The sequence below is a fragment of the Rhododendron vialii genome, chromosome 11a, assembly GCF_030253575.1.
Source record: "Rhododendron vialii isolate Sample 1 chromosome 11a, ASM3025357v1".
In the NCBI taxonomy this organism is placed as follows: Eukaryota; Viridiplantae; Streptophyta; class Magnoliopsida; order Ericales; family Ericaceae; genus Rhododendron; species Rhododendron vialii.
The window spans coordinates 27,333,128-27,345,815 of NC_080567.1; the positions used below are offsets into that span (position 1 = coordinate 27,333,128).

Here is a 12,688-nt window from a genome sequence, read left to right on the forward strand (position 1 = left end):
AAACTATTTTTAAAAAACTTTTTTCTAAAAAAAAATTTAGTAAAATAATTTTTTTCAAAAATATTATTTGAAAAGAAAGAGAGAGAGGAAATGTAGGGTCTATTAAATTTGGTTATTGTCAAAATATTGCTAGTTTCGATTATCCAAAGTCCAAAATTTGATTATTTCTAAGAAGGTTGTTAAGTTTGATTATATTATTGTGAGACATATTTTGCACCAACGTTGTTAACTTTAAAAGCCTTTTACTTTTGATTATAGCATTGTGATACTCTTAGGAGAGAAAAAAACCCAAACATTTCAAACCATCATGCCAACCTCTTGAAATTAAAATTAGTAGAAGATTTTTTCTGATAATTCAAAGTGTCCGATCTAACTTAAACGCATTTTTGACTAATTTTTGGATCAACAATCCTATCATACATTAGCAAACAAAAATGCTATTGGTACAGCAGCTGCGTATAGATCCCCTTTGCGCCCGCCTCGGGTCCCGCAAAGATGATCGGAGCCGCTCATTTTGTTCAAAATGCCTAAATTTCGAAACAAAGTTGGATGATTCGTAAACACCCTTCCTGATATCGGATTGAGGTGATTTTTTTCAGGAACTAAACGACGTATTTTGATTAAAATAAGCTATAGCTGATGTGGTCCAAAGATTATTCAAATTTTGATTACGTAAGTCAATAAAAACCTGGTAAGATAATTAATTTCACCAGCCAATATTCCTTTTTTGTCTTTTAACCCTTGTTTGAAGTTAGAGCTGAGTTGGGTCGGCATTGAAAAGAAGGAAAAATGAAAATAGAAACTATTTCTCAATTTTATATTTAGAAAATATGATGTAGGCAACTATGGGACTTGTTGACACGGTGGATCGGCAATTTTGATATGCCGATATGGTATATGTATCAAATGACGATATCATTTCAGGAAGAATACAACAATATCGAAAAATGACGTCTACTCTGTTTTCTAAGGAGATTTGTGGTAATCGAAAGCAATTTGGAAGAGATATATATATATATATATATATATATATATATACGGGCGGTTCCGAGGACACCCAAAAAAACACCTAAAAAAACACCTCAGAGTTTCCGATCAAATTTTGATGATCTGAGCCGCTCAATGTGATCAGAATGTGATTTTAAGGGTACCTATGAGAAATCAGCAAAAAAATGACCGGGAATGACTTGATCCGAACAGTTTCGAACAGTTTTTTATTGAACGGTTCAAATAAAAACTGCTCAAATCAAACCTTTTCTGGTCATTTTTTTTGCTAATCTCTCGCGGGCACCCTTAAAATCACATTCTGCACACATTGAACGGTTCGGATCATAAAATTTTGATCGGGAACTATGAGATTGAGATTATGAGTGTTTTTTTAGGTGGTTTTTTAGGGTGTCTCTTGAACCGTTCCGATATATATATATATATATATATATATATATATATAATGTAATTTCTAGAATCCGTCGTTCTTGATCTTCGAAATAATGAAAGCGACCGGTGGAGACGAGGATGCAAGATACTAGCAATTGCACTAATATATAGACTGTGATGATTCCATATGTCACAACTGAGACTAGTTGGATCTAACTGATTCTACGAGTAGAGGCCATAGGTCACAATTTATACGAAGTGCTTCGTAGACCCTTTCCATACCCGACACTAGGTTTTTTTAACACATTCAATTTATTTCATAACAAAGCCCGAAGGCAATACAGATTTCATCAAAAGATATAAGAATGAATCAAAACTACCAAGATTTCGACACCGGCATCCCCTGCAGTAGCAAGACTGACGAAATCGCCAGATTAGAACCAATCTAAATTTAGATAGTAGAGAATTTCAAACAGATCCTCAGTTCAAATCCGAGAAAGCACATATGAAATCTGAACAGCTAGCTCCCCGGAAGTGATACCAGCACCCGCCAGTGAACCGACGAACGACACAACCACGACTACTGTGTACCCGACACTAGTTGTTCTTGTGAGCTTTGCCAAAAATATAGACCTTACATCTTACAATTGTTCTCTATATTTGTTTGGTGTCAAAGTATCAAATCAAAACTACCCATTACTCCGTATTTCTTAAAACATACCGAGCATGTCAGCAAGGATCATGTAGTAATCCTTACAAATTTAACAAGCAAATTAATATGTGCACCAGACAGTTGTGTTCACCGCGCGATTCCTTTTCTACTAAAGTTCTTACTTTTTAAAAAAGTTTACCCCATTCCGCTGAGGCGCTTAGATTCTTATTTCTTAAGTACTTATTCTAGTTTTATGAGACAAGTCATTCTCTCACAATACACTACCTTTAGTTCATAAAATAAGTATTTATTTCTCTTAACGGAACAGAAAGACTTTTTCGATAAATATGAAACAAGTACTCCACGACCAAACTTGCTACAAATATTGCTAGCCAATTAGCAATAAGAACAAAGATCCACCAACAAGTTTACATTTTAAGTTTTATAAACGCTGATTTTCAACTTTCTGTGGTAAGCAACACCAACTTCTACTGCAGCTTAATATTACTAATAATTTCAGAGTTATGGTAAACTTGTTTATCCGCTTTTACTAAAATACAGAATCTGCTGCTGAATCTGAAGATAGAATCAAGAATTCGTATCCAACACGCTCAGTATCCTTTGAATCTTTAATTTATTTGCAACTTACCAGTAGGAACGGTGTTTTTGGTACTACTAATTCTTGATTACAAGAATATAAAAGTCACGATTATAAAGAAACAAAGAAAATTGCGATTGCACGCTCGGTTCTGTGAAAGATTTTTTTTTTGGTAAGTAAAATAATTTTTTGGTAAGATTATCATGATGATGTGCCTAAATTTTCCTATTTGATATCTTTTGACTTTTTTGGATATTTTCAGTGCTAGTGTCTTCTAATAAATTCTACCAAGATACCTCCTGTGACGTGGACCAAGATTCAGATGAGTAACGAAAGCAAAAACAAATTCATTCCAAATATTTATTATGAGAGAGGCATTAAAAAATATTAATATGTGATTTTATTATCAAGAAAATCAAGGAAAAGAAGTTTTAAAGACATATACTATAATTTACAATGTAAAAACTTATCAAGAGAAGTCTTGTTTGATCTTCATGATACAAATGGATAAAAATTTAGAAGACGGCTTCTCTATTGTGGGGTGGTTTGAACTGCACCCGTTAAGTCCAACCAGATTCAACCCCATTTCGGGGTAATTTCGTGATTCCGGTGTGTCCGGGTGCGTGTTTTTCAATGACTTCCCACCATCGTCTTAACAAGTCAAATTCATACTCATGTTTACACTCTCTCACTTCAACAGTTCAACTGTACTCTCTCTCTCTCTCTCTCTCTCTCTCTCTCTCTCTCTCTCTACTATGACATACCAAATAACCCTAAACTCTAGTACAGAACATACCAACATAGAGTCATGGAGTGAGTATTTTAACAATCAACCCACTTTCAAGTACAAAACATCTACTTCATAACATTCTTCTCTTTGGTAGTTTAACTTCTCTGCAATACGCAAATAGAGAAACATAGACAACGGCGAAAGTAATGAGAATAACGCCCACCATGGGTAATCTCTTAAAAAGTTTGAGACGGTTTTAGTTTCACCATAATCTTCTTTTGTATATATATCTCCATATTGTTAAGTAAGTATTCCCTTTAGTGTCCAATATGTAGGAGTTACAAATTCTGCAAGGGGCATTACAAATTTTTTTTAGTCAATCGATAGAAGAGATCGTTTACATCATATATGAAATACAAATTAAGTACTAACCCGGACGCTACATCAATTGTGAGAATCCACGAGACAGCCAAGCCCAACAACTCAACCATACAAGAAATAAGTCCATTAAAGGATAGGAAAAATGAAAGAAAATGAAAAGTCCATTAAGGGAAGAACACTCACGTGACACACAGGTGGCGAGTCTCGAACTCCTAACTTCCTAATGAGATGCAAGAGACCTGACTAACTGAATTAGTCCCAGTTGGTTCATTACAAATTCAACTAGGTCAGTAACATCGCAAAGGGAGGTAACCAATCCAAGGGGTAAATATCCTAAAGGAGAGGGAGATTCATGTATTTCCAATAGACCATTCACTTCATTTTTCATATCATACTAATCAAAACCAAATCATTTTCAATACATCAGCTCGTGTTGAGTTCTCTAGAAAATATTTTCTACTCATAAGAATATCCACATTCCAAAGAGCAAAATCAAACTTGCAAATAAAATGGACGAATTGACCAAATAAATTAACTTGATGCTAGATACATTGCAAATATTGCGTATGTCACTGCTTGTGAAAAAAAATATACAAAAACCAATAATGGGGTGTAAAAAAGTTTTACCAATATGAAATGAAAAGGCCTGCCTTGAGAGACCGAAGTGACGGTTTTTGCTTACTATATCTAAGAAACGAGGTGATAATTGTTCATTAAATCAAATCCACCAACTAGAAGGTAGTTTGAATTTAAAAAACTTCTTCATATGAGAAATTTGTTGAAACCAAAGTAGTTTTTATTATAGAATAAAAAAAATAACTAATTGTGGACGGGTTTGGCCATGAAATATCATGTGAAACTCATTCATTAGTTGGACGGGTTCCGGAACTCAGAAGTTTGATGCGGCCAAGTGTAATTCGATACGGTCAAGTGCAATTCGTAGCAGTCAAGTGCAATTTGATACGGCCAAGAGCAATTCAATGCGGCCAAGTGCAATTCGTAATGACCAAGTGCAATTCGATGCGGCTAAAAGCAATTCGATGCGGCCAAAAGCAATTCGATGCAGCCAAGTACAATTCGATGCCGCCAAGTATAATTAGATGCGGCCAAAAGCAATTCGATGCGGCCAAAAGCAATTCGATGCGGCCAAGTGCAATTCGTAGCGGCCAAGTCCAATTCGATGCGACCAAGTCCAATTCGATGCGACCAAGTGCAATTCGATGCGGCCAAATGCAATTCAATGCGGCCAAAAGTAATTCGTAGCGGCCAAGTGCAATTTGATACGGCCAAGTGCAATTCGATGAGGCCAAGAGCAATTCGTAGCTCCCATGAAATTATCATGTGAAACTCATTCATTAGTTGGAAGGATTTCGGTACTCGAAAGTCCTGTTATTATACCGCAAGGCAGGCTCGAGCTAGCCCGCCCCCGATAAATGAGGACACCTAGGCCCTATTTGATAACCCTCTTAAGCCTTGGGATTGGACTACCAATCCCAAGGGGCTACCAAACAAGTCCAATCCCAAAGGACTCCTAAACCTTGTTTGGTAGCCCAATTGGATCTGGACTAATAATCCCTTGGGATGAGTAGTGTAGCCTTTAGGGGGGATTCATAATACCTCTTGGGACTTGGTATTGATAATTCAATCCCAAGTAGGTTGATGCCAAAATACAAAGTTGCCCTTGGACTAGTAATGAAAGCTACTTTGCATAAGGGCAAAAATGGAAATATATACTATCAATCCAATCATATCTCCCATAGAAACAAACATGGTATTAATAATCTCATCATCTAATTTCATCACAAACAAATATACTTATTATCAATTCATTTTCATTACCAATCTCAATCATAGTCTCATCTCCTTACGAATCCTCCCACCTATCTATCACGGTTATCAAATAGAGCCCTAATTCTCGTACATTCAATGATTATGAGCGGACTTTACTTTCACCGGTATTGTTTGGACCACATGCAGACAGCTCCCTGATGTTTACTTATCATCACTTTTTGTTTTTCTTTAAAAGAAAGAGATACACATTCATAATGGGCGAATAGTTAGATGAATGTATATATAAGGGTTTGCCAAGTGATCTTGGCCTGTGACTTGGAGGTTTGCTCCCTCCAAGGTTTCGGATTCGATTCTTCTTGTAAAAAAACTCTTACGGCCACCTCACCCCCACGCGTAGGCGTGTGAAACAGCTGTGTGAGAGGCTGCATAGAATAGTCCAAGGTGCGCACAAACTAGCCCGGGACACCCCGTATATGTTATGTATATATACGTAGGTCACGCGCTCGCGCACATGAAAGCGCATTTATGTTCCAGTTATCCATTGGAAAACTTTGGACCACATTCGACGGTAGGATAAATCAACGTCAAAGGGTTGTCCGCACATGGTCCAAACCCTCCAAAACACTAGTGCTAAGTGCTAACGCCAAAAGACAACTCATTTCCACTAAGAATCGCATTTTGTTAGCAGAATCGATTGTATTCAATAGTGGGAAAACAAGTGCAAGAAACCGAAGATACTGAGAATACCGTTTCGTCAATAGCAAAAAACGGATCGATTGCAATGGAAATGGAATTGAATATGCCGCAAAGAACCAAACTGGATCGATTGAAACAAAAAAAAAAAAAGACTAAAAGGCTCGATTAATCACCCAGAACAGGCTGTTGGCATGATTGCATCTGATCCAACTGATTGTTTGAGAAGACAAGAATCCTCACCAAAATTTCCTTACAGATTTTTTCTTTCCTTTTCTTTTCTTTTCTTTTTTGCAGGAAGGCGAAAACTTTCAAGAAACAATATATAACAGCTTAAAGAACCTGTACACACACTCAATGGTCTTGGTTTTACACAATGTCTCACCACTTCCACGCATTAAACAATCATCTCTCAATCTACTTAAAAGCCCAAAAATAGAAAAGAAGAAGCATTCCCTCCCATCCATCCCTGAGAGTCTTTTCCTCTTCGAAACAGCTCATACGAATATTTCAGAAGGTTGAACGGGTGGTAAGAATTACCATTACAGTTTCATGATCCCTGAACCGCTAAAAGAATGACTAGGTTTGGTTATATTCTGTGGTTTCTTCTACTGTCTGACCTTAGATCCGGATTGTCACTCTTGTCGGTGTCGTAATTCTCCCTCTGGGATTCGATCTCCGTGCTACCTGCTTGACTTCTTCGGTGCCTTCGATCCTAAGATTTAACGAGTAAATAAAATTGAAAGTTTCAGATAGTCAAAACAATCGATAACTAACATTCCTAAACTCATGTACACCTAGATATAATGGAACCTAAGCAAGCAGTAATTTTCTTAGCCAATGAATTCAAATAGAACTGATGGTCAGATATTGCTGCAGTAATGCAATTCAGAAACTGACCTCTCTTGGTATGGGATATTCCTCTGATTCAAGCATACGAACAACTTGGCTCATCTTAGGTCTCTTGTCAGAATCAGGGTCAACACATCTCAAAGCAGTCAGAAGGGCTCGTTTAAGGGCTCTTGTAGATGGCCTGGTTTCAATGCTTGGGTCTACCACTTCCTCTGACCGCCTGTTTCCAACCATCATTTTCAGCCAATCAACCAGATTTACCTGCATGCATTATACGGTTCATGTTCAATGAGACTACAAAACTGCGATTCCTGAAACTTAACTGCACGGACACAGATACAAACCAGTACAAGTTTCTAACAAAGTTCCAATGGATAAGATATCCAAGACCCAGCAAGGAGCATAATTGATCCAAGAAGAAACGGCAAAAAGTACGGAAGCACAAAGATCCATAAAGAGCATATGGTACCATGGGCCATTTTAGATGGATATATATATGCCCCCCATAGAAACTACTTATGGTACCTATAATATCCACATCTTGAAGTACAGATAAGCAAAAGGATTAGTCTTAAAAAGAAACTTTAATCAGTCAACTGGATTAACTAGTAGAATATCAGAGGACTGTATTCATGAACAGAAGTAATGCTAAGATACTGCTCTTTTTCATGTTTCTCCTTTTCTCTGAGACGTACTAACATAATATTCTGTTCAACTTAATGGATCAGAAAAACTGGTTAACTGCAATCCATTGTTAGTGGTAGTTAGAAATGAAAAACATCAGAAGCCTTGAAGTTGTGTAAAACATTGACGGATATGCAATGGATTGCAAAAACATCAGAAGCCTTGAAGTTGTGTACATCAGAAGAGCATCATTCTGGTTGTACTCTGATCAAGGAAATGCTACTAGCTAGGATTCAATTCATGGCCCAACAAGTTGTATTAAGGAGGATGAGCACAATTGATCAATCTAGTTTTGCTTAGCCTTCATGCCCAGGCTTTTTGGTGGAGAGGGTCAGGTGACTCAGGTCTTAGAACTACTGGAGTCAACATAGGCTGGAATATTGTGTGTGCACCTTAGAAACAGGGTGGTTCGGGGTCAAGAAAGATTTAAGGATCGGAGAAGGCTGCTTTGATGGGCATATTTGGGATGTATGTAAAAAGTCATGACACCCAGTGGCCTGCGGCTGAAGTGGATTCATAACTGTGTCATCAAACAAAAATATTTCTGGTTTGATGAATTTTCCCCTAGCACCTCTTTGACCTCGAGGAAAATATTTAGCCTTAGAAGCGATAGTCAAGACTTCATTAGTCACAAAATCGGTAATGCTGCAAACACATTCCTCTGGCGAGATAACTGCCAGCCCCTAGGGCCTTTATACAAAAAGTTTGGGGAGAGAGTGGTGTTAACCTAAAGAGATCTTTGGAGGCCAAGGTGGGTTCCATCCTTTCCCAAGGTTCTTGGAAATAGCCAAGGATAAAAATTGTGGTGACTAAGGAATTCAATGAGCATACTCCAACTAGGTTGATGCCTGATAGTAAAAGAGAACACGAGGTTATTTGGTCTCTTACTAAAGGGGATAGCTCTGCCTGTTAGGCTAAGGGACAGTAGCCCTGAGGTTGAATGGTCTCATCTGGTTTGGTATCCACACAAAATCCTTAAGTGGTCTTTCATGATTTCATCCAGTGGGTAGTTTTACATGGGAGGTTGTCAACAAGGGACAAGTTGGCCAAGGGCGGTGTCACCTCAGATTGCAGTTGTGTCCTATGCCCAAAGGGACTGGAGACTCCTGAGCATCCCTACAGCTGTGTGGAAGCTCATCCTCCAGAAAGTGGTGTTTTTAACTGTTCCTAATAGTTTTGCTGCTATTATTGACTGGGAGAATCAACATTGTAATGTGCTGGTGTTCTTGATAAAAAAAAAGTGCTGGTGTTCAAAATCTCTTTTTTCTGTAGTTATTTACTGCGTCTGGAGGGAAAACTCCAGAATCTTTACAAAAAGAAAAAAGGTGTGGAAGTGCTGAGGTGGCTCAGAACTGTGATAGATGTGGGAGCTTGTTATCAGCTTGGGTTAATATCAACCCAACTACACAAACAAGAGGGTCTACGTGTCCTGGGGTCTTCAAGAAAAGGTGCTAGATCATGGAACTCTATGAAGGGCTATTGCTGGTCTTTATCCTTAATTTTCGTTTTGTCTTCCTTGCTTTTTAGTTTGTAAGGCTGTACGGCCTTGTTGGATTTTCAAGGATCTTCCTTGTTCTTTTGGTGAATGAAACCAAGTTATCAAAAAACCTATTCCCCCGCCAGTCTTGCATGTGGGAAATTTGGAAAACATAATAGGACATGAAAGGTTAGGTTCCATTTGCATACTTGCTGCTGGTGGAGTCTGGAATTTCTGAACTAAAAGCTTCACATGGGCTCAACGCACCCTTGTATAGTCTAGAGAGGCTTACTGGCCTTACAGTTTAGATAACCCTTCCCCACTAATCAAGATTACAGAATGTTTGGTGAATAATGACCAATGGTAAGTATACAAGCAATGGTTTCAAATCCGGAGGTTAACCAGATTAGATGTGCATTTTAGGTTTTCACATTACATCAGCTTTTCAAGGTAGTTCTGTCCTCTGTCAGTCCTGCGGGCTTCTTTCTTTTCCAAAGTTCAACCAAAGTCTGAAATTGAGTGCTGAGTGCCTTATGCAGTATTGAACTCTTCTCTCCTCTAACAAATCCTACTCTTAAGTCTCGACAACTTTGAGTAAGGCCCAGTTTGGTTTCTACTTGTGCAGTTATAGATCTCATCCAATATCTCTCAAGAACATTTTACCAGTAGTAAGACATCTTCACAGAATTTTAGAGATCTCAGCAGTAATATACAATTACCTCTTGAGCAGGACGACCATAGTCCACCGGATCTCGTCCTGTAATGGCTTCCAGAAGAACAACCCCGAAGCTGTAAACATCACTCTTTTCATTCAGAAGGCCAGTATTTGCATATTCAGGAGCTACGTATCTGCATGATTTTGGAGGGCAAAAAATATGAATACATCGGCAAAAAATTTGAATATAATAGGCGTAATACTGCTTCTTCTACACAAGTATTCACTAACAAATAACATTCTCAAATTCAACCAATTACAAAAAGCACCAGAGAAAACAATATGCAGGAAAACAAATAGGACACAAGATTGTGCTTGCAGCATAGCATAATCTTAGAGAAAATGGCATAATAATACTAACCCAAAGGTTCCCATAACCCGAGTTGTGATGTGACTTTTCCCAGCACCAAGTAGCTTGGCAAGGCCAAAGTCAGAAACCTTGGCATTGAAGTCGTCACAAATCAATATATTGCTCGACTTAATGTCTCGGTGCACCACTTTTGGCTCAATTGCCTCATGCAAGTAGGCAAGACTGCAAAAAGTCCAACATATCAATGAAATCTGCAGTATTGAAAAGAAAAAAACAAGAGTTCAGTTGAAGTCACTTACGCCTTAGCCGTGCCAAGGAGAACCTTCATTCTGGCCTCCCAAGTAAGATGTCCATGCTGGCGCATAGCTCCATGAAGCCATTGTTCCAAATTGCCGTTGTTGACATATTCATATACTAACAACCTGCAATAGTCATTTGTGAGACAACCAAAGTGAAAGCAGCCAAAGTTGCTGGGTGTCCTGGATGGGGTAAAAATAAGTCAAGACTTATAACAGAATCAAATGAGAACCGTACCTATGAGTTCCCTCAATGCAGTAGCCCAAAAGCCGCACTAGATTTTTATGCCTCACGTGGCCAATAGCTTCAACTTCCACTCTAAATTCCTTCTCCGCTTGGCCCCTAAAAAGCAAAGTCTTAAACATTCAAACAGCAGACGAACTGAAAATATATTAAAGTTAGTAATTACATAAACATGAGAACTGAAACCAAAAACTTGTAACATACAGATTGTTCAGGAGCTTCTTGACTGCCACTGGATTCCCGTTGATCAAACGTCCCTGATAAACAACACCATATCCACCCTCACCAAGAACATTCTCCTTTGAAAATCGGTTAGTTGCAAGTTCAAGATCCCTTAATGTAAACCAGTGGCCCCAACCCAAATGAGAAAACTCAGGAAGGCCAATTAGAGGAGAAGGTGCAGTTATTGCATGTGATGAAGAAGGTTTATACACACTAAAGTTGCCAGAGCTCACTTCTTCCCCAGATTGAGACCCTCCACCATCTTTATCCAAATGGCGAAATGAATCCGAATAACTGTAGTTATCGCCATCCTTTGTTTTCCCCATACCCAGATGGACCATAACCTTATCTGATTCTTTATCACTGGATTTGTCATGAATGGTGAGAAGAATCCCATCACCTGGAACAAATTCATTTGTAGACACTTGCTCCACCCGTACTTCCTTAATTTCCTTGGAAACAGATGGGATCTGGCTAAGAGGAATATGGTTTCTAGCTTTCTGTGATTTCTTCCGCGAAGTAAGATAGAAGGTTAATGCAAAAAGGATAACTACAATTAGTAGACCAACAATGATCCCAACCAATTCCCAGACTTTGAGACCGAAAATGGGAGTCTCGGCGGATAATTGCGTGTTCAGATCAGTAGCCATTTCTTCGATGTCGAAACGCCTACAAAATCGAGTAAGAAAACTTAAAAATTGCAACTTTGTAGTGAAAAAACAGCATTTTGTTGCCATCTTACAATATCCACTCCTAATACAAGCTCGTGATCTAATTAATTTCCATTCATGGCACCAGCCACTGGCTGTGTGGAAAAAACATTCGCATTTGCTTACAAAGGCATGAATAAAATGGAGGAAAATAAATAAACCTCAAATGGTAATGTGAGAACACGAAGGCCACATAAATGCACAAGGGTATGAATGAAGCAACAGGAAAACAGAAAGAAATTACTCGAAAAGAGATAAACTGCATTTCATTAACTCACTAAAGAGATCTGGAACAAAATGGAGATCCAACAACATAATACCAGTTTCATAAGCCACACAACTACTCAACAAAATCAACTAGATTTGAACATTGGATGCATTCTGTGAATGATATAAGAGAGTGATGAAAGAGAGAGAAACTGTACAGCCTTTTTCAAGAAAGTCTTCCAATTTCTTACCTCGCTGAGGGTGAAATGGGCAATAACAGCCTTCAGAGGCCAGATCTCAGGAAACCCATCACCACACTCTCTCTGGAGTCATTGAAGAAGTCACCAAACCCAGATCTCAGACCAAACATAATCATTTCAGTAAAAACAACCACCCAGAACACCCAATTATTAGTGCCATTTCAGAAAAACCAGATTATATAGCTAGTTTACCCACGTGGGTTCTGTCTGTGGGGGCAAAATGTGAGTCTGAATCTAAGCTGGGATGGTGCTTTCAGACATTAAGAACCCTAACCCAGAAATGCTGTTCTGGCAGAGAGAGAGAGAGAGAGAGAGAGAGAGAGAGAATGGCAACATACAGAATGGTGGGGATGCAGGAAGGAAGGGTGGGATTATCAGTGGTAGGTGATGAGAAAACGCCTCACAAACAGTTAATAATAAAGACAGGAGTGGAATGTACTCTTTCTTGTGAAGAGCGACTGCATAGTTTAATCGCGTATGCACTGTACT

General features: G+C 38.5%; 1 protein-coding gene across 1 annotated transcript; it reads right to left on the reverse strand.

Annotated features, from left to right (window-relative positions):
* Window positions 1-6,531: 6,531 nt before the first annotated feature.
* LOC131308711 (probable receptor-like protein kinase At5g18500) lies at window positions 6,532-12,688 on the reverse strand. The gene is made up of 8 exons (XM_058335704.1): window positions 12,191-12,688; window positions 11,005-11,691; window positions 10,795-10,899; window positions 10,560-10,682; window positions 10,312-10,482; window positions 9,955-10,084; window positions 7,123-7,335; window positions 6,532-6,937 (listed from the first exon to the last, which is right to left on the reverse strand). The coding sequence occupies exons 2-8, from the start codon at window positions 11,670-11,672 to the stop codon at window positions 6,812-6,814; spliced, it is 1,536 nt and encodes a 511-aa protein (XP_058191687.1). The 5' UTR covers window positions 11,673-11,691; window positions 12,191-12,688; the 3' UTR covers window positions 6,532-6,811.

Excerpts from the sequence above, each read along its gene's own strand:
- LOC131308711 (XM_058335704.1), bottom strand. The coding sequence starts at position 11,672 with ATGGCTACTGATCTGAACACGCAATTATCCGCCGAGACTCCCATTTTC. Across the intron at positions 10,683-10,794 it reads TGCATTGAGGGAACTCATAG|GTTGTTAGTATATGAATATG; the intron begins GTACGGTTCTCA and ends TGACTATTGCAG. Across the intron at positions 10,483-10,559 it reads CTCCTTGGCACGGCTAAGGC|TCTTGCCTACTTGCATGAGG; the intron begins GTAAGTGACTTC and ends GACTTTTTGCAG.